Source organism: Antechinus flavipes, chromosome 4, assembly GCF_016432865.1.
Source record: "Antechinus flavipes isolate AdamAnt ecotype Samford, QLD, Australia chromosome 4, AdamAnt_v2, whole genome shotgun sequence".
Classification (NCBI taxonomy): Eukaryota; Metazoa; Chordata; class Mammalia; order Dasyuromorphia; family Dasyuridae; genus Antechinus; species Antechinus flavipes.
The window spans coordinates 424248286-424271012 of record NC_067401.1 but is presented as its reverse complement, the minus strand read 5'-3'; the positions used below and the strand labels follow the sequence as shown (position 1 = coordinate 424271012).

Genomic DNA, 22727 nt, shown 5'->3' with positions numbered 1-22727 from the left:
GCTTTCAATTACAGATGCATCTCAAATCTCACTCTGGACAGGAGTCTGTTCTTAGTTTCCCTAGCATTCTCCTCTCATGATACCTTTTGTCTACTCTCTTTAGCTCTTCTGCATACTTTATTCTTCATATATTGTCTCATTCATTAAATATACACACAGTGGTTTTTTTTCCCCTTTCCTTGTATATGCTGTAGTTACCATTGTATCTAGCTATGAACTCTTAATAAAGATTTGTTGAGTGACAAGAATTTCCAAGTTTAAATGACTGAAAGAATAAAAAGTTACATTAATAAAAGAGAATCAAAAAGAAAAGATTTAAGGTAGATTGTGGGTGTTTTAGTAGTTTAGTTATTTTTTAGTCATGTTCTATTTTTTGTGACTCTTTTGTTGAATGTTTTTCTTGGCAAAGATCCTGGAATAGTTTTCATTTCTTTCTCCAGCTCATTTTACAGAGGGGGAAACTGAAACAACTAGGCTTAATTAATGCCCATAGTTACACAGCTAGTAAGTGTCTAAGACCAAATTTGAATTCAAAAAAAGGAGTCTTCCTAACTCCAGGCCCATACTCTAGCTGCCCTAGATTGTGGGTAGTGATGAGAATTATAGTGTGAAATAATGACCTGCTTGTCTTGAGAGAATGGTGGAAAATTATAGTGGAAATATCTAGTAGCCAAATAGAATTATCCCAAGATAAAGTCATTAATATCTTAGGCTACCGATAATTTTCAATACTGTTTTAGCAATGAGAAACATATAAATAATTCATCTTCTCTATTATAAATTAGAGGTGTTCTTTTGTGCAGAAAATATCCTCCTCCCCCAAAAAAGAAGTTGAGAGTTACTCATATTATAATTTAATTAGTTACTGCTTGTTCATTAGCATTTTAACAAATTTGCCTTCCTTTTATTAACGGAAATTACATAATCATTTTTTTATTATTAGTTTGATAATGTCACCTCCAAAAATGTTAGTACAATGGTGCCCACTACTTTAAAAATAATGGTTATATTTTTATGTTTCTCTGTGTTTCTTCCCTAAAAGAAAGAATCTTAATTGTCTTTGCTATATGCTAAATGTACAGTACAAAAAAAGAAGTCTGCTTCTGTGGAGAATAAGCCAAGAACATTTTGTTCTGTCTTTACAATGAAATACAGATTTCCCATTAAAAGGCAAATCCATCATCTCAAACATTTGAATAGGACAGTACATTAAAAAAAATAATTCCAGCTGCTTAAATTTAGGACATTCAAAAAGTCCAATTGAAGAATATTTGTGGGGTCCCAAGCAATTTTCATTTGATTATAGAATGATAGATTTTTATTCACTTTAGGCTTTTACCTATTAATATTTTGTTCTGAAATAACCACATGAATATTGATGGGCATTTTGGACTCAGAGAATCCATCAATATTTAAATCGTCTATTTCACCTGTGTTGTACTAATTAAAATAGCCTTGTTTTCTAAAATATTATTTATGATTGTACAAAAATTATAATTTTACTGAAAAAATTTACTTCTTCATATGTAAGCCTGGTCATTTTCTATTTATTTTTATTTCCCTCTTCTTTCTTTTCTGGAGAGTTATCCTCTGTCAGGTTTGTTACCATGATCACCAAGCCCTTCCCTCCCTCAAATTGCTTCTGCTTCAGTACCATAAAGAGCTGCCATTAGCCTATTCCTACATTTTTAGGCATTTCAGCAAGTTCTCTTCAATTGTTGATGTCTGCTTTATTTAGAAATAAGAAGCAACAAAGTTAGTGTCATTCCCTGGAGAGTGTCCACATGGAATCCATATGCTATATGGTATTCACATGTTTATAAATGCAGGAAGATGGGTGGCTATAACTACTTCAGGTTACTGAGAGCTTTGGTTCAATTTTTAGATCTTTAAGATAAGAGAGAGACATGAGCTCTCTCTAGTGAACTACAAACTTGATATTAGTCAATTGTGATATAACTGTGAAGAATGTGAATTTAGGCTATATTAAGACATAGCTTATTAGAAAAGTCATTATGATAGTTCCAGTGTACCTTGCCCTGGTTAGACTCCATTTGGAATATTTAGAATGCTATATTGAATTTAACATGTATAGGACTATATGCCATCTAGAGGAGGGGGTGGAGTGAGGGAGGGGAAAAATCGGAACAGAAGTGGGTGCAAGGGATAATGCTGTAAAAAAATTACCCTGGCATGGGTTCTATCAATAAAAAATTATTTAAAAAAAAGAATGCTATATTGATAAACTAAAAATTTGCCAGAAGATAAACCAAAATGGTGGATATTCTGGGGATTGTGTGATTTGAGGACTGATTGAAGAAATAATGGTTGTTTAAATATGTAGAAGAGAAGGTTTGGGAAAGACATGATTACTGTCTTCCTATTTTTGAAGGGTTGTCATGTGGAAGAGTCAATAACAGTCAATAAACATTTATTTAGCAGTTATTATATGCCAAATATTGTTCTAAATAATATTGATAAAACTACCAAAAAAAAAGAAAGAAAAAACATATAGTTCCTGCCTTCAAGAAGCTTATGGACTAATGGGGGAAGACAACACACACACACACACACACACACACACACACACACACACACACGGAAAAAACTGAAAAGTGTAAAGGAAAAGTGGGGGACAGGAAAGAAGTACTCAGATTGGGGGCATAATGGAGAAGTCAAAGAAATAAAAACAAAAAAATGCTCAGTTGGAGTGGATTCTGGAAGATGGCAGAATAGCTCAGAAAATTCCAAACTTTCCAGATATTCCCCACAAACAAGATAAAACAGTACCTTGGGGCAAACATGAAGCAGTAACAATAAACAAGAGTTTGGGCAGAACTGTGGTCCTCCTGGGATCAGAAAATCAAGAAAGGTACCAGGTCAGAGGTTTGGACTGTGCGAAGTGTAAAAAGCTCCACTGAACTAGAAAGCTGTAGTTCCTGGAACTAGCTGAGTTCAGAGGTAGGCCCAGCTGCAGCCATAGCAATTTTCACCTCCCAGATAACATAGGGTATTTTGTGTCTGAGGTTGGAAAGATTGGGAACCCCGCTGATAAGAGAAGCCAGGCAAAGTTGGGGCTGCTGAGACACTGTCCTGTGTGAAAAGGTACCAGCACATGCCTGGTGAGTGCAGGAATAGGACAAATGTAGGAAATTTTATGAAAGCAGAGTTCTTGGTTTTGAGTCCAGATCACAGGGGAGAACCTTAGGAGAAACTGGCAAAGAAGGAACCCAATTATAAAAGTTATTATAGAAAGAGAGAAGATTGGGGTTATCTTCAGAGGAAGATGCTAAAATTTTTAAAAAGCCCTTCATATCCCAAAGAATAACATTAAATGGTCGCTTGTCCAAAAAGAATTCATAGAAGAATTCAAAAAATATTTAAAATTAAATGAAAAAAATTGAGGAAACCTAAAAAATTTGAGAAAAGAAGATTATGAAAAGAAAAATCAATTAGAAAAATATTGAGAATATTTTTATTGAAGCTTTTTATTTTCAAATCATATGCAAGGATAACTTTTCGCCACTGACCCCTGCAAAATGTTTGTACCCGTTTCCCCTGCTTCCCCCACTCCCTCTTCTAGATGGCAAATAATCCAATATATGTTAAACATAGTAAAAATATATGTAAATACAATATAAGTGTATGTATTTATACTATTATCTTGCTGTACAAGAAGCAGAATCTTAAGGAAGCATTGGGAAAAGGGAAGCTAATGAAGTTGTAAGACACTAAGAAATAATAAAGTGAAGTATAAAGAATGAAAAAATAGAAAAAATGTGAAATATCTCATAAGAAAAACTCAAGAAAACACAAGAATAACAAGATTACCTGACAGTTATGATAAAGAAAAAAGGAATTGATATAATAATAACTAAATAAAAATTGTCTGGAAATTTTAGAACAAGAGAGGAAAGTAGAAATAGGGTGTGCCAATCACCACCTGAAAAATGAATGCAAGGAAAAGTAACAGGAATATCATAACCAAATTCTGAAATTTCCAGGTCAAAATATTACAAAACAACAAGAAAAATCTATTCAAATATCTTGGAGTCACAATTAAAAACACACCAGACCTACTAGCTGCTTCTTTAGAAGATTACAGGTCTTGGCACATACTTTATATCTATATCTATCTCTTTTCTATCTCTATCTATTATCTATATCTGTCAAGGAGCAAAAGAATTGGGGTTGTGACTGGAAATATCATACCCAGAAAAATTAAGCATAATTCTGAATAAAAAGGGATATTCAACAAATTTCCAGACTTTAATGATTTTATTGCAAAAAGATCTGAACTTAATAGAAAATATGATGTAAAAGATCCAAGAGAAATATAATGTAACATTAAAGGCTAATTTTAAGGGACTCAATAAAGACATAAATTTTATATTTTATATGTGGAAATATAAACTATATCATTAAGATTTTCATTAGTAATTGGGTAATTTGAAAGCAATATTAGAATAAGAGCTGAGTACAAGATGATTCTAAAAAGCAAAACCATGTAGAAAACAAAGAAGAATTAGATGGAGGAGGAGGATTAGTAGTTCTGGAACTCTATTTTTATTAGGAATGGGTTAAAGAGGGAATAGTAATTATATGCATGATCTGTTTTTGCCTACTCTTGATCTGAGCTAACAATAACCTAAAGGAAATTTTTCTAAAGTTTCTTACTTAATGATCAGGAATACAATTTCTTAAAAAAAAATTCAGAGGTAGTAATCATTGATCTCAGACAAAGTTATAGCTAAAAGAAAATTAGGCAAAAGAGAAAAACAGGGAAATTACATTATTGTCAGCCATATTTATCAATAATGTTTTAGACTCTGTAAAATAACTAGATAATAAAAGGTTGGAATATTTTTGTAGCATAGGAAATGATGAATTGGGGGATTTAGAAAAAATATTGAAAGATTTGGACTTATCAAAGATGATATTAGAGACACTATCAGAGACAAACAAGTATAGTACAGCTTTACAAAGATATTTATGAATGTACATGTATATATTTGTGTATGATTATAGATATCCACATATATGTAAATATGCACACACATATATAGATGTCTATAATCATACATATACATGTGTGTGCACACATGTATCTAAAATATATCTACATTTAATAGTGGCTTTTCTTTGGAGAAGTGGGAGGAGGAAAGAATAAAGTAAAAAGTGTACAGAAGAGAATAAAAGAAAACCTACAAGGAAGCAAAGATAAGATGGACAACTCTGAACACAATGTGTGGTATTTATTATACATGCTTTCTTGAAAGGGAAATTAATTGTTTCATGTTTTGAATCTTTTTTTATGTTCTGCTATGTACATGACAATGTTTTTTTTCTTTTGTATATAAGTTTAAAATCAATAATTTTTAAATTCCAGGTGGAAAATGAAGAGTTGACAAAAAATGTCTGTGCTGTCCCTTGTCCTTAAATGGAGGAGCTTATGGCTTCACATTCTAATCAGAAAGATAGAGGGTACTGAGAAGGTGTGAATAACTAGACTGATTGGATACTGAAAATTTTCCCAATGATAAATAAGATAGTAGGGACATGGTAGAGAAGCCAAAGAAATCCAATGTGAGTGCAGCTGTGTGGAAAATAGATGCCTACAAATGAGACTTGCTCTGTTGGACTTCAGAGTACAGAACTACAAAGAATGAGTGGAAATTGCAACGATATTAATTTAAATCTGATAGCAGAGAGAAACATTCTCACCACTGAGCTATCCAAAGTAGAATGGACTTCCTCAGAAAAGAGTAGATTCCCCTCTTTTTTGAGGTATTCAAACAAAGGATTTAGGACCATTGTTGACTATGCTATCATGGGTTTTTTAGGTATGTATTAAATTAGAAGGCTACTGAGGTTCCCTTGAATTTGGAAATCCCATTATTCTGACTATATATAAAAGTAAATTAGATGTTGTTTAATCCTTGTTACTCAACAGCCTGCCTTCCTCATGATAACCTAAGCTTTATGTACTTGTGGTTCATTTTTTATTTCTTAACTGCTGACTTATGTGTATGATTCTTGGATCTTCCATAACCTATTCTGCTGCATTTTGCCCAGTCCATTTTTCTCTCATCCATACAACCAATTTGAGAATAAAGATTATTTCATTTTTGGTTTTGTATCTCCAGGATTTACCATAATACTTCCATAAACTAGGTGCCAAAATATATATATGTTAGGTTGTAATCAATATATCCCAAAGATTCCCAGTGAGGTGCTCTAACAGTATAACAAAATCTAACAAACCAAATTATATTTTGAGATCAGAAGTTTTCAGAAAAGAGTATGTGTTTATTCTATGTTTTATATATATATTCATAAAAGAGATATTTATGAATAATGTAGAAATTAGTGTGATATATATATAGAGAGATAATATTTGTGAAAAGTAATAAAGGTATGATACTGTATGGACATTTTCATTGGTTTCATAGAAATGATAGCCAAATTCATCTATATCAGCTTAAGGGATAGATAGTAATATGGAAATCTCCCTGCCAAAAGATAACACAATAAGGGAAAAATACCTCTGAAGTTCATCTTGTACTGACATCTTTAATTTCTATTCTTGTTCTGGCTAAAGTTCTGAATTGGATAATATTCCAGATTATCTCCAAGGATTCTGATTCATCAAAGACCAATCCAAAATGGAACTGGCAATTATCAGGGTTCCTATAATGAATATTTAGTTTTTGCCTGTTTGTTTCTCTGATATGGCTAGAGATTGGCATTTATGGTAGCTGTTGACCTGAGCTAACAATAACTTAAAGGAAATTTTTCTGAAGTTTCTTACTGCTCATACTGCATGCCAAGATAATCCTTAAATGGACGCATTACTTAAACCTAAAGAATAGCATCATAAGCAAATTACAGGATTAAGAAAAAAACTGCTTTAATATCTATGGATAGGGAAAGACTTCATAGCCAAATGAGAAACTGAGAAGATCAAAAAAGACAAAACAATTTTGATTATGTAAAATTAAAAGATTTTACACAAATCCAATGAAACTAAAATTAGAAGATAATAAGTCCTTAAAGTCAATCTCTCTAATAAAGATTTCATTTTCAAATTACATAAGGAACTGGCTCAAATTTATAGAAAGGGCCATTTCTCAGTTGATAAATAATTAAGAAATATGAATAACCAGTTTTCTGAGAAAAAATATAATCTTTCTATGTATAAATAAAATGGTCCAAATGATTAAAAGATTTAAAATGCATAGCCTTTGGGTAAATGAAGCTGACCAAAAAAATGACAAATATTTGAGAGGTTATGGGAAAACAGGCATATTGGTACACTGTTAGTGGATTACAAATTATTAGGACAATTCTAGAAAGCTACTTGGAAATATTCTCCCCAAATTGTTAAACTATGTATCTCCTTTGACCCGACAATATCCAGAAATTAGGCATATACTCTCCCAACCATCAAAACAATGGAGAAAGAATTTATATGTATAAAATTATTTATGGCAGCCAATTTTTTGTGGTAGTAAAACTCTGGACATTAAGGAGTGCTTATTGATTAATAATTGAACAAATTATGATATATGAATATAATTGAATATTGTTATATGGAAATAATAATAATAATGACACTTTCAGAAAATCCTAGAAAAACTTATGTGAAATGATGTAATATGAAGCAAATAGATCTTGAACAGTTTGCATAGTAATAATAACATTGTACAAATGAAGAACTTAAACTCAAAAATTCTGATCAACATGTTGATGAACCACATTTTCAGAAGATTTATGATGGAACAAACTGACAGAGGGATGATGGCTCAGGGTGCAGAATGAAACACTTTTTTGGCCAGGGCCAATGCAAGAATTTGATTTGCTCGAATATTCATATTTGTTACATATTTTTTCTTTTCTCTCCTGGAGGGAGAGAAAAGATATTCTTGTTAATTAAAAAAATTAAATTAAATTGAAATTTTAAAAAGTCTTGCCAAATACTATTACATTTTATAAAACATACTTTGTAGCATTGGCAAACCACCTCTTCATTGTTCATTCACTTCCCTTAATTTCTGAGAATGATTTGTTCAAAAGAGAATTGATTCTAGTTAGCTTCAATCTACTTTTCCTGGGTCCTATTTTTCTAAAAATGCTGGCCATTTACATAAATAATATACTGGCTCACATTTTATTTCTGACCCAGATAAAGGAAAACTGTATCTGAGTGTACAGGGGGTACCATATACTGTTGTCCTTGTGTTTCCAGTCATTGCCAGCACTGGCTATCAAAACTGCTTATGCTGCAAATAAAATTTGAAATGAAACCCATCTGGTGTTTCTCATTGAATTAGGACCAGAACAGTTCTTTTAAATATTAACAGATGGTTAAATTCTTAATATCAAACTAACATTTTAAAACATCTGAGGGGACCCACTAAAAGGGGAAAAGGATGGAGGGCCATGTGTTTTTTCCATCCCCAAATCCTTTGCTTCCCCTCCCCCTATCCTTCCAGGCCACGTGTCAAGGATCATTAGACTTCTATCTCAAGTATTTCTTTATTTCTTAGTAGCTGTGTTTAGGTATCAAGGTAATATAATCAAAAACTCTGGGGATATGTTGCTGTTGGAATATTCAAACAAATTTTATTAGAACAAATTTTTTCCTTGTGCTTTTTTCAATAGGAAAAAGAAAAGAAATACATGCTTCCCTTGGACAACCTGAAAGTTCGAGATGTGGAAAAAAGTTTTATGTCTAGCAAGCATATCTTTGCACTTTTTAATACAGAGCAAAGGTAAGAAAATAAAGGAGGTTCTTTCATGGGTTTTACTAAAGTAAAGTTTACTAAAAAATTCAAAAGCTACACACACACACACACACAATCTCATTATTCCTATCTGAACTGGTTGACTTTTTAGATTTCTACTTTCATTCATTCTTTTTTGTCCTATCCACTGTATGGGTTTTTGATAATTTTATTAGTATGAGAGCTAACTCTCTCAATGCCATCTTATTTTTTCATGCTTTCAAGAGAGAACCACTCTACATAAAAGCTTTCCTTTACCTGAAGTTAGAATTTATATGCTATTAATTAAAAAGTAAGGGACAATTAAAAATGCATTAGCCTTATAACTGGAAGACTTAGACTTATATTCTGTCTTTACAAGCTACTAATTGTGAAAAATGATTTACTCTGTGCCTCAGTTTCCTCATATTTTAAAATAGGGATAAGAATTCCACTCCCTATATAACAAAAGCATTTTAAGAATCAAAGTTGGTTATGAATATAAAGATGTTTTTAATAATAAGGTCCTATGTAAGTTGAACAATTTTTCTCAATATTAACATAATTATCAATTACAATACCTTTGTTTCACATTTGAAATTGCAGATGTCAAAAATAGCCCATTAAGTAATGGCTACCTGGATATACATTATGATTAGAATCCTAATATAGATTATCATATTAATGGGGTTTTTTGGACAGAGCTTCACAGTTTACAACATTTATGTAAGAATAAAGCTTTTATATTTACTTTCAAAGATATGATCACAAGCATACAAAAATATCATCCCCAGTTTTTGAGACACACAAACCCCTTCCCATGTTGTTCCATCTTAGTCTCTGGGGAAGGAATGGGAGTTAGGGTCATAGTTTTAGCTCAACTCCTTCGGAGTATAGTCTGAAGTTTTCAAAACCTCTCACTCCGGTTCAAGTCCCAGGCTTTCTGGCTTCTCAGGATTTCCCTGCCAGTCTGGTTAACTGCTCCATCCATCCCACAATCCTGGCACCAGTGCCACTTAGCCACAAACTGAAGACTAATTCCCAAACTGAAACACACATGTCCATGTCCATTTTTCTGAGCTGGGTTAATAGGGAGATAAGCGGAAAAAAGGAAGTATCTCCCCTCCACTCTCCCTGGTTCATTCAGTTCAGGCTTGACTAAAAATGCTTAAGGTAAGAGGCTGATGATATTCTATACCAATATTTTCTTCCAGATAGTTGTTCCATATATACACATGAAGGCTACTATGAGCTTCATACTAACATTGTTCAGTTGGAGAAAGTGAAATGAATCTAATTTGCAAGAATGGAAAATTTAAAGTAGGTGTGAAAGTAGGAAATAATTTTTAATGGAAAAAGTTAATAGAAACAAAACTGCCTAATTCTGCTTCTGTGAGGCAGTTCTGAGGGAACATCAACATTAGTTTGTAAAACCTGATTTTTAACAAATGTCTCCAGATTTCCTTGCATCTCAAATTATAAATGAATAAAAGTAATTTATTAGGTTCAGGGACTAAACCAGACTCATCACACAGTAAGGTAAAGATTGAACAAGACACTAAAGCTACTTCCTTTGTTTCTACCCTATTGCTCAGTGACTCATTTATAATTTTTTAAAACCACAGGAGTGAGAGAATTAAAAAAGAAATATACAAGAACAACAAAGACATCCTAAAGAAAAATAAAATGCCCTTTAAAATTGACAGAGGAATTGGATCCTTAGATCCTTAGAGGAATTGGAGCAAAGGTACTAAAAATAATGGAGGAAAGAAGGAAAAAAGGAGTTTGTATATACAGAGTGATGGAATGTTCCCTGAATTAGGACCAAACTTAAGCTCATTTAGAGGCCATCTTAAGGGGAATTGGGTGTGCCACAAAAGTGAGCTGCAAAGAAGTATTTCACATGGCATGTGCCTGAATCTTCCATGCTCCCACCCTGAGGAGTAGGAAATTTAACTGGCAAATCAGAAGTTAAACTAAATCATGAGTCTTCAGAAAACCTGGCTTGTACAAGGTCTACACGTCACCAAAATATGAATTTTCTTGTACAGAAATATCCTGGAAAGATCAGATCTCTCAGAAGACATTATAATCCCCTTGAATGTGATCTTCTGGCAACTTATGACCTAAAGTCATAACACGTCATGTATTCATGACTCATGGGCATGAATGTCCAGATATAGAAAACAGGGCAATCAGCCTTTTTTAAAAACAAAATCTAGAATTCTAGTCATATTTAAAGTCAATTAAAAAGTTCAGTGGATAGAGTGTGGGGCCTGGTATCAAGAAGACTCATCTTTCTGTGTTCAAATCTGGCTTCAGACATTTACTAGCTGTGTGATAATGGGTGAATTATTAAACCCTCTTTGCCTCAGTTTCTCCATCTGGAGAAGGAAATGGCAAACCACTTGTATCTTTTTAAAGAAAATCCTAAATCGGGTCACAAAAAGTCAGACTTGACAACAATTGAATAATAAAAAGCCATATTTAACCTGTCAAACGTCAAGATTAATAACTGCTAAACTGTCATAGTGGCCATGCTTAGAATGTAAACCGGGTATAATGAGGAATCAGATTCATTCTAGAACAACCTCCCAGGGAGTTAATTTTCAATTTATACTAATTGGAGAAATCTAGAAAAAACTCTTGAGGAAGTGTTCTATCTCTTCCCTTCATTCAAGATTCTGTTATACTTTAAAGAAATATGTATCATCCTGAAGCCCATATAAGAAGACGTATAAGTTTCAAAGTTCTCTCTCTCTCTCTTCAATTGGGTGTTATATCTTTTTCTCATTTTAAAAAAGTTCTTAGCTCTTCTGAGTTAATTGACTTGAGAACAGACACCTAACACAGGGATAATTTTCACACCAATATCAGCTAAAATATATACTATTTCATTTTATATGCCCTTATTTGCTAAAAAAAAAAAGTTATTGGTATTTTCTATTTTCTTATTTGTATATATGTTTTCTTCTGGTCTAACATAAATTCCTTGAGATAAGAGTATATTTCATTTTCAATTTTGTATACCAAAATACCTAGCACAGTACTTGGTATATAGTAGACTTTTAACAAATGTTTGTTGAACTGACACTAAATTTGCACCCATAGATCATAATGGAGAATATGAAGTAAATCAACAAGACTACAAGCACACACTGAGTTCTTCAAGAATACCAGTTTTGCAATTGTGAGGAGGATATATCAAAAAGGGTTAATATTGAGATCAGGAAACCCATTTTGGAGGCAAATACAATAGTTTGGTTGTTCGGTCATTTCAGTAGTCTGAAATGGTATTTTCTTGGCAAAGACACTAGAATGGTTTGTCATTTCTTTCTCCAGGAGCAAATAGTGATTAAATGGCTTGCCTATGGTCATACAACTAGGAAGTTTGAAATTACATTTGAACTCAAGTGTTCCTGCCTCCAAGTCCAACACTACCTGCTGTGCCTCCTATCTCTAATTGTTTAAATGAGTATTGAAAAATTCCATATCTAAAGGATATTGGCCCTAAAAATGGAAGTGAAGGGACCGGTGTCAGAGATGTTGGAGAATTACATTCAATAGATATTGGAAACTGATTGAATATAGGCTTGAAGAAGGGAAAAGATTAGAGAATGATTGCCAAATGATAAATCTGAATGTAGTGGTCATGACTTCAACAGCTATAAGGAGGTTAGAAAGAGAAGTAAGTTTTGAGTAGTTCCATTTTGGATATTTTGAGCTGACTAGACATATCTAGGTAGAGATGCCCAGTAAGGCATTTTGTAGGTTATGAGACTAGAGTTCAGGAGGAAAGATAACAATTGGAAGGTGTAAATTTTAAAATCATCTGCATAGAGATGATTATCTGGACCCATGGGAAAGGATTAGGTATATAAAAAGAACTTTGATATACAGGTATAAATGGGATTAAGGGTGAGAAGAAATGCTGATGACCACAAAAAATCCTTTGCTATAAAAATCCAAGAAGAGAGACCAGCCAAGATTGTAGAGTAGGAGGAAGTATTGAAGTTCATCTCAACCAACAGTTACAAGAGTATCAGACTAAGTAGTGAACAGAATATGAGAAACCATAGTTGGATATCTCCCTCCCACCAAATCACAAATTAGGTGTACAAATAAATAGTAAGAGTTGGAATTGTGGAATAAGCTAAAACCTGGATCACATAGATAGATCCCAAGAACAGAATAGGAAGTTTGGGATTTTACACTCAATCCCCTTGTGTAGAGGGAAATGATCAAGCAATAAAACTCTATAAAGATAACATCAGACTTAGCCCATAGGCAAAAAACAAAAACACAGTACTATTACTCTGACTTCAAAGGAGACACCTAAAATGAGGCAAAGAATGGCCTCTTTTACCTAGTAAAAAAAAAAAAGAAAGAAAAAAAAGAGAGAAGGAACAAATGTCAAGGCGATTAAAACTGTAGAATTTGGAGAAGCAAAATGCTGTACATTGTCTCTAACTTTTTTCAAGGTCAGAATTGAAGACCTCTGGGTACGAGGGAGGGGCAAAGGGATAGTATTATGATAATGATGATGATGATGAAATAATAAACATTTACATAATGCTTACTAAGTGCCAGGTGCTGTGCTAAGCTATTTAAAATTATTTTTTCATTTGATCCTCACAATAACTAGAAGGTATGTACAATTATTATCCTTGATATATATATATATATATATATATATATATATATATATATATATTCCAAAGTCTAGTGACTTTCCCAGCCAGTAAGTAGCTAAGGACTTGAACTCATCTCTTCCCAATTCCAGACCCAGTTCTTTATCTACTGTGTCACCTATGTGTAAATAACTTGAGAAAAGATTAGATGTACATGTCATGGGGAATATGATAGAAAGTAAGCCCCCAAAAAATAAGTCTGGGAGGGGAAGACCCTCAGGGTTTCTGGCCAAAACAGAAATAATTGTTATTTACACTTACTTTGAGCTATCAGAGCCCAAACAATGACCAAGTGAGGCTTGGGCTGGGGACCTGTGGGTAGCCAATAAATAAGAGTCAGAGTGATTTGGGTTTAAGGAATGGACCATGGAAAAGAAATCTAGCATGAAATTCCCAAAATGTCTTGCTAGGTTTCAGTTGTCAAAATTTATATTCCTTTGGGCAGAGCACACACACAGTTAAGGATATGATTATTTATGTGGATTGAGGGAGAGGAAGGAGGAAAGATGAGGGCAAGAAGGAAGAAGAGGGAAAAGAATGATGGATGGATAGAAAGAAGGAAGGGAGGAAGAAAAGAAGGGAGGGAGGGAGGAAGGGAGGGAGGAAGGAAGGAAGGAAGGAAGGAAGGAAGGAAGGAAGGAAGGAAGGAAGGAAGGAAGGAAGGAAGGAAGGAAGGAAGGAAGGAAGGAAGGGAGGGAGGGAGGGACATATGTATCTCAATTTCATTGTTTATAAAATAAGGGGATTAGGCTAGATGATTTTCTAGGGACCTAAATCTATATCCCCTTGATCTTGAGAGAACATTTCAAGTCAAATGTGAAGAAAGCAGATACTTCATAGTTGTGGGATCCTGGGCAAGTCACTTCATTCTGTTTTTCTCAGTTTCTATACCTGTAAAAATGATTTGGAGAAGGAAATGGCAAACCACTTCAGTATCTTTGCCAAGAAAAACCCCAAATGGTGACACAAAGAATCAGACATGACCTAAGTGACTGAATAACAATATATTATGTATTTAATTATCTATATACGTATTCCTTTTCTCCTTCCCTTTCAACTTCTTCCCAAGCTGTAATGCTAATGTAAGCTCCTCTCATGTAGAAAGAAAGCATTGTTTTTGGAGTTTTTTTTTTGTTTTGGTCTCTCTAGTTCTACCTCCTAAAATAGTGCCCAGTACAAAGTAGATACTTAAGAATGTTTATTAAATTAATAATATAGTGAAATATGCTGGTGAAAGGGATGAAGGAAATAGTTTGAGAAAATAGCAAAGTAGAAGGAAGGTTTGTTTAAAGATCAGATCGAAACTTGAACAAGTTTAGAGGCAGAAGAGGAGCTAGGAAAGAGGAAACACTCAAGATGTGGAGGAGGAGGAGGTAGGTAATTAATGAAGCAAGGGAAAATTATCTGGATATTATTAATCAGATATTTGAGTTCTTTGAGGCTCAAAAGAATGATTCAATAGATCTTCTAAATTTAGATGCAAATTTCAATATGATTTCTTAAAGCACAAAAGGTCTGATCAAATGCCCACCTTTCATTTCTGAGAAATTACTTTTTCAGCCCTCTCTTACTGGGTTGCAGATTTATTCCTAAAACTCATTGAGTTGCTATTTCCACTTTCCACTATAAAGTGTAAAAACAGTTTCTCTTTGGTTCCTAATCATCAGGTGTGTGGGAACTGATGTATTTAACATCCTCCCTTAAAAAAGCCTTTATTGTCTTAGTTGCAATTTATGTAGTCTTAACTAGACTGGTAAAGTTCATTTTTGATCTACTCTAAACAGAGCTTTGGAGCTAAAATTTCTTAAATGGAAGGATTTATTGCCAGAAGCAGTTATTTCTTCGGTTCCTTGGGTTAGTTGGCTGCATACGCTAATGACTAATTGAGCTTACATAAAATTTCATGTAAGGATAAGAATTCAAGCCCCCTTCTGGGTACTCTTTAAGAAAAGTGTCAGAGTTATGCCAGAGGAGTTGATTATATTACAGATTCATAAAACCTTATTTAAACTGTAAGTTAAAAGCTCCCTCAGCTTTTTTTCAGGATGGGGGGAGAGGGGAGAGAGAAGTGAGTGTATAGATAGGAGTAATATTTTAGGGCATTAAAATATTCATCAAAATTTCTGTACTATTAGTATTGGTTACACTAACTATAACAGAACATTTGATAACTGTCTTACTTGGTCTTCACTATCCCTGAGCAGGCTTGAAACATTGAGGTCATGCTAAGGCCCATTTGGTCCAAGGTATGTTGGCTCCAATAGCTAGTTGAAGTGTGTTTCCTTCCAGAAGGTTGACAGACAGCTACATCATGCTTTGTGACTTCTCTGTTGGGTTCCTATTCTATTTGCTTTTTAATTAAAGCAATTTTCCTTTGATTTCATTTTGTGCCAGATCTAGTCTATCAGTTTCTCCTTCTCCCAATTCAATCACCTTCCTCCCTCCTTCAGAATATAATTTTTAGATCTATCAATCCTCCATTTACTTCTTAGTACATTGCTAACACTCAAGGAATGTTAAACAATACCATAATATAGCTAAGTATGTGTGCTTTAGGAATCTTAAAAGAATTGATCTTTAATCTTATTATTGAAAGACTTCCATTTTTTCCATTTGTTAGCTGACAAGAAAAGATAGATTGTTCAATTCATATTCTTTTATAACTTAGTCCAGCAAGACATGCTGAAGGCTGTATATTTTGGAATATTATATCATGATATATTGGAAAAAACACTAGATTTGGCAGTCAAAAGAATTATATTCAAACTCTAAGTCTTCCACTTTACAAGGTGTGTATATTTGGACAAGACACAACCTTCCTGGTCTCAGTTTTCTTATCAGTAGAGGGGGTTGGATTAGATGACCTTTAAAAGTTTCTTACAGCTTAAATATTCTACTATTATTCTTACAAAATGAAAGATTAGTTGACATTTTGAGATGACTTTACTTTTGTTCTACCATCTTCATTTTGGAGATTTTCATTTTCATTTATTCTTTCATAGATGAATAACGCAACCTTAAGCTTAGAAAAATCTTAAAATGACACCGCTTCTTCTAGTGGAGAAAATGAATCATCACAAACCCACCTTGTCTCTGTTTTGTAATTCTACACAAAATGGAAGAATTTGGGTCTCCTAGGCTCCTAGACTTCTCAGTGTCCACACATTTCCTAATAAAAAAGAAATTCTGTGAGATCAAAAACTTTTTTTTGTCCATGAGATGAAGAAAATTAGCATTCATCCAAGATCCAGGGGTGCTGCTGGGAAAATATAAAATCAGCATATAGAGATCAAAAAAAGGAACATGGTGACTGATACACAATTTTATCACTGCAGGTTCCCTCTTCCTCCTTCCTGGATAGATAAGAGGTCAATGTATCATACTATTGCCAAATGAAAGAATTACAAGAGTGAACTCCTAGAAACCAATCTATTGGGGTCTAAATGGGATGATTGATGGAAGAAAAGTTTCAGATATTTTTTTAAATATGATTTGAAGGAAAAAAAGAAATCTTTCTCGAAAGTTATTATGCCCAGAAAAGAACACTTAAATTTACAGCTCCATGTAACCAGGTTGTATTTTTATGGGATAGCACAAACTTATGTATGATCTTTAAAATTACACAGTTCAGTGGAGTTGAAAGTTCTAATATAAATCCATTTTGAACTCAATTCTCATGGTTCACAAATAATTTTGTAAGAATTTATTTTAAACTTCCCAAATCTATATTTATCTATTAGCTTTACCAACACACTTTAAAATGATGATTTTTCAAGAAAAGGTGTTTACTTAATGTATAAAAGTTTAGAATGATAGAATAAAGAAACATAGAAGAAACTGGAGAATCAGGATGATGATTTCACTGTCAGATGTCTTCTATACTTAACTATTTCTCCAGTTTGTTATGAGAAATACAGTAGAGGTATCAACTATCTTCCCATTAAAAGAGTTGCTTTTTGCCCATCTCTAAATCTAAACTGACAAATTGTATGCTTTACTTCTCTAAGATTGGTTAAAGCACTCAGATTAACAAGAAAACAAAACATGTATATTTTATCTTGAAAGTTGTTCACAGGACTTTGTTGGGAAATCTTTCTGCCTTAGTTCTTATTTGTCCCTGCAAAGCTTTTCTTGTCATCTTGTTGATTCTGCATATTTCAGCATACCTTGTGCCTTTTTTTCATCTAAGAAAACCTCAGCAGTTATGAAATAACATTATTAAACTCACTGGAAAAGAGAGGAAAAAATATTTAAAATAAGAGGCTGCCAATGAATAAATGGGGGTTGTCAATAGCATCTGCCAGTTTGATTCATTCCAGACATCAATAACAGTATAACTGGAATCAAATATTATTGGTATAATATTTTAGTGACCTAAGCCTGTGATAATCAGTTTCACAGCTCAGATAAATTCTCATGAAGGGCAACATAATTACTTATGTATGAAAAACTATGACTTGAAGCAATTAATTTCAATCCCTCTCTTATTGCTTTTTAAATTAAACTTTGAAAGAAAATTGGATAGTAATGTTCTATTTAGATTAATATATGCCTGGCTTTTCAGAGAAGAAAAAACAACTAACTAGTTGGTACCTTTTAGCTTTTCAGAAAATTATTAAACATTTAAGAGAATTCTTTGTATCCAAAACACAAATATGAGAAATAAGTGTATTTGTCTAGATTTAGATAATACTTCTTAGAATGTTTTGGTATTCCAAGCAAAGTAAGTGATGGGACTACAGGTTCACATTTTTTCTTTTAGACTTAGATTATATCTTAAATAGCTAATTTTTGCCAACAAACAGTTTTCGTCAAAGCTCATGAGACAGTTGTGTACAGTAGGTCCACATCCAAAGACTGAATTGAGGAATAAGTCTCAAAACGGCTGTGCAAAGTTCAAGAACAAAAAGAAATTATGGCTTTCACAGCAAGTTTACTTTTCTTCTAAGATTTCAGAACAAACACTTTGCCCACTCCCCACCTATTTCCCGTAAAAACTATTTGCTGATTGGCACTTTTCCTCACCTCTCAGAAAAGCACTGTAGCTTAGGAGACAAGTGTGTCTGCATTTGGGAGTAATAAAACAATCCCAGCTGCTATTCATTAATGATAGGGAAGTAATCACAAATTGTGAAAATGATGCAAAAAGGCTATAGGATTCTTGAGATAGAGTACTTTGGGTTAGAAGGTGAGGATTGTAAGAGAGAGCCTGGCAAACTATATTACCAATGTAAAAGGTTTTTACAGATGGTCTGGTAAATATATAATTAAACATTAGAAACTAAAAGGGTTTGAAATTCTGATAATTAAATAAGTTGGTCATATTCATAGTTTGTATAGTAGAAAATGTTAGTAGTTTTTAAAATTTCACTCTAAGTTTCTGATTTGTTATAAGGGACAAAAGTGGAAAAACAAACAAATCTGCAGTGTTTCCCTTAGGACAAATTAAAGTAGTTTACTGAAATTTCCCAGGCATTCATGTTCAACAAATTTAAAAACTGAGTATTAGATAAGATCAAAGTTGGATTGTAATAAAATTTCCTTTCAGTCCCTGACTATCACTTTATAAGAAAGTTTGTGGCACAAACTGAATATGGACTCGGAAGATGTGTAATATTGTTGTTTGGTAATTCTTCAGTTGTCTGACTCCTCCTAACCCCTTGGCAAACCCTAACTCCTCCTTGGCAAAGAGACTGGAATAGTTTTCCATTTCTTTCCCCAGCTCACTTTACAAATGAGGAAAATGACACAAACAGGGTTACGTGACTTACTCAGGGTCCCACTGCTAGGAAGCATCTGAGGTCAGATTTGAACTCAGAAAGATGAACCTTCTTGATTCCAATCCCAGAATTCCATCTACTACACTAATTTGCTGCCCAAGAAGATGTGTAATATCCTGCCACAAAAGTGTTCTGCTTAGCAAGTAGAGTTGGATAGTTTTTAAGAAACGACTAAGCAGTGTTATGAACATTTTCCTTGAGTAGAGTGTTAGCTGTGCCCAGGCTTAAAGAAAATTTCCAAATTGTTTTGGTTTTCATGGAAACCTCCTCTCAACAAAGGAATAGCCCTTTATTGGAATGGTCAGGTTTTTGTCCTAATCTATAAGATACTGCTGAGTAAGTAAAACAAATGATGACTGATGAAGTTTTTAAAAATCACTGTAATAGAACAGTAGGAGGATAAAACAGGAGTAACTTTTTTGTTTGTTTTAACTGGTGAGCTCTCTAGGACTGTTGTCTTTTAAATTTAGTCACATTTGAACAATGTAGGAATAGCATTCCTAGGGAAGCAATTTTTTTGTTATTATTAGTGTTACTATTCCATCATACTTCAATACATAAAGTAATAACTACCTGCTGTGTTCTTGGTAAATTAAGAAAGGCTTATGAATTGCAAGCCAAGAGCTAAAATAATCCATTCCTTAATGGGATATTTTTACTCTCTAAACTTGATTTTATTTCTGCTCTCTTTAAGAATCAAGTACATTTGCTATTCTGTGTTACATGCATATAATATGTTTATTTTTCCTTAGTTGATTTAGTGAGGAGGTAATTTATCTATAAAGAATAATCTTGCTGAATCTGTCCACTGAAATGTAATGTAAAAATAGAATCTCATACTTTTGAGTCAAAAATTATACTTTCTTGCTTAGATATCTTGGATCCTGAAATTATTAAGTGGCCTTTCTAATTAATTTTAATTAACACATACCAGCAGAGGGAACTGAAATGTCACCCTCCTTGATAGAAAAGATTACTTACATATCATAGACAACTCAGAGCAAATGGATGACTTCATAAAGAAAATATTTTCAAAGACCAACTGAATTGGCTTATTATTTCTTTTTCTTCCATTTTGTAGCTGTATAAATTTTTTAAATAACTTTTTATTGATAGAACCCATGCCAGGGTAATTTTTTACAGCATTATCCCTTGCATTCACTTCTGTTCCGATTTTTTCCCCTCCCTTCCTCCACCTCCTCCCCTAGATGGCAAGCAGTCCTTTACATGTTGAATAGGTTACAGTATATCCTAGATACAATATATGTGTGCAGAACCGAACAGTTTTCTTGTTGCACAGGGAGAAATGGATTCAGAAGGTATAAATAACCCGGGAAGAAAAACAAAAATGCAAGCAGAACATTTCCCAGTGTTCTTTCTTTGGGTGTAGCTGCTTCTGCCCATCTTTGATCAATTGAAACTGAATTAGCTGTCTTTATTGAAGAGATCCATTCCATCAGAATACATCCTCATACAATATCGTTATTGAGGTATATAATGATCTCCTGGTTCTGCTCATTTCACTCAGCATCAGTTCATGTAAGTCTCGCCAGTCCTCTCTGTATTCATCCTGCTGGTCATTCCTTACAGAACAGTAATATTCCATAACATTCATATACCACAATTTACTCAACCATTCTCCAATTGATGGGCATCCATTCACTTTCCAGCTTCTAGCCACTGCAAACAGGGCTGCCACAAACATTTTGGCACATACAGGTCCCTTTCCCTTCTTTAGTATTTCTTTGGGGTATAAGCCCAGTAGAAACACTGCTGGATCAAAGGGTATGCACAGTTTGATAGCTTTTTGATCATAGTTCCAAATCGCTCTCCAGAATGGCTGGATGTGTTCACAATTCCACCAACAATGTATTAGTGTCCCTGTTTTCCCACATCCCCTCCAACATTCCACATTATCTTTCCCTGTCACTCTAGCCAATCTGACAGGTGTGTAGTGGTATCTCAGAGTTGCCTTAATCTGTATAGATTTTTAAACTCATTTTACTGGAATTTGAAGAAAACATCATTCACATAAAAGATCACCATCACTGACTATGATTTCATTGACTACTTTTAAATACCAAAATACCATTTTATCTGTTGCTTTCAGTATGCATGTTCAGTGTATACCTTGTTAAATTAATGCCTCGATAATATAAAGATATATGAGAAATATGGTGTATGTATGAAGTCACACTTCTTTTCATAATATAATCATGTAATATGATTAGGTAGGGGGTATTATCTAGCACACTAGATAGAGTACTGCATGAATCAGGAAGTTCATCTTCTTGAGTTCAAATCTAGCCTCAGATAGTTACTTGCCTTTTGACCCTGTCACTTCACCCTTTTAGCCTTAGTTTCCTTATCAGCAAAAATGACCTGGAGAAGAAAATGGCAAATCACTTCAGTATTTTTGCTGAGAAAGCCCCAAATGGAGTCTCAAAGAGTCAGACATGACTGAAATTACCAAACAGTAACAAAAACCATACATAGATTGAAGCTTTGGTTGCTCTCTTTGTCTATCTAAATTATATATGATTTATATACTCTCAGAATCTTTAATTTGGCAGGGACCTTAGAAGTCATCCAATCTAATCACTTCCTGCCCATTGCTGCTTCACATGCTGCTCATTACCTACATGAATAAAAACTGGTGGAACACAGATTCTGTGCTAATTCAAAAGGGTGGTTAGATGATGCATTCCATAATGCTCTGTGATACATCAATTCTAGTTTTATTTCTAGTGTTATGATGGGCATGTTTTCATTATGAATATGTTTACACATTGCTTTTTTACTCTTCTTGGTTTCCCAGTTTCAAAAACAATGACTTCATTTGTTACCAAATTAGATTTGTATATGGTCCTTAGAGAGTATCTTAAGGCAGAGGTTAATGACAGACTACATCTGGAAAACTAAATTTGTTTCAAATCAACTTGATAGAGACATTTGCTTTAGCAGTCAAAAGCCATGTATATGAACTTCCAAAACCAGTCCTGTTTGTCCCCAAATCATTCTTACACTATGAAATAAAGAACAATTTAGGGGAAGAATTTCTGAAGATTTTGTTTATTTTCATTAACAGCCATGACTGGTTTTTTCTTGTTGCTCTCATTAAGGATGATGAGAAAGGGCAGGTTTAGTCATCAGAATGAGGATAGAACATGAAAAATGAATAGCAAGAAAATGTGGGTAATGAGGGTGGACATGTGTCAGCTATAATTATTAATTGGTCACAACTTGCTTTGGCTTAAATAATTTTAAAATATATCTAATTTCTTTGAGAGGGGGGGAATCATACCTGCCTTTGTATCAGTGGCTTTCTGAGCCTATTCTTTATCATAGATTTGGTTTGAAAATTTTGTTTATCAAAACTAATTGTTTATCAAATTTTCAGTTTTTAAAAAATGAATTAATGTATAATTAATTGAACATAAGGAAAAACCCACATGTGATAACTTCAATGAAGTAAAAGAAAAGAACAACAA

At 33.5% G+C, this 22727-nt stretch overlaps 1 protein-coding gene across 3 annotated transcripts in view; it reads left to right on the top strand.

Moving 5' to 3' along the window:
* DNM3 (dynamin 3) overlaps positions 1–22727 on the top strand; it is a 581691-nt gene that overhangs the window by 393054 nt on the left and 165910 nt on the right. For all 3 annotated transcript variants that reach the window (XM_051998949.1, XM_051998948.1, XM_051998947.1), the window contains one exon: positions 8665–8774. In XM_051998949.1, the coding sequence (XP_051854909.1) occupies positions 8665–8774 (110 nt within the window). The remainder of the gene's footprint in view (positions 1–8664; positions 8775–22727) is intronic.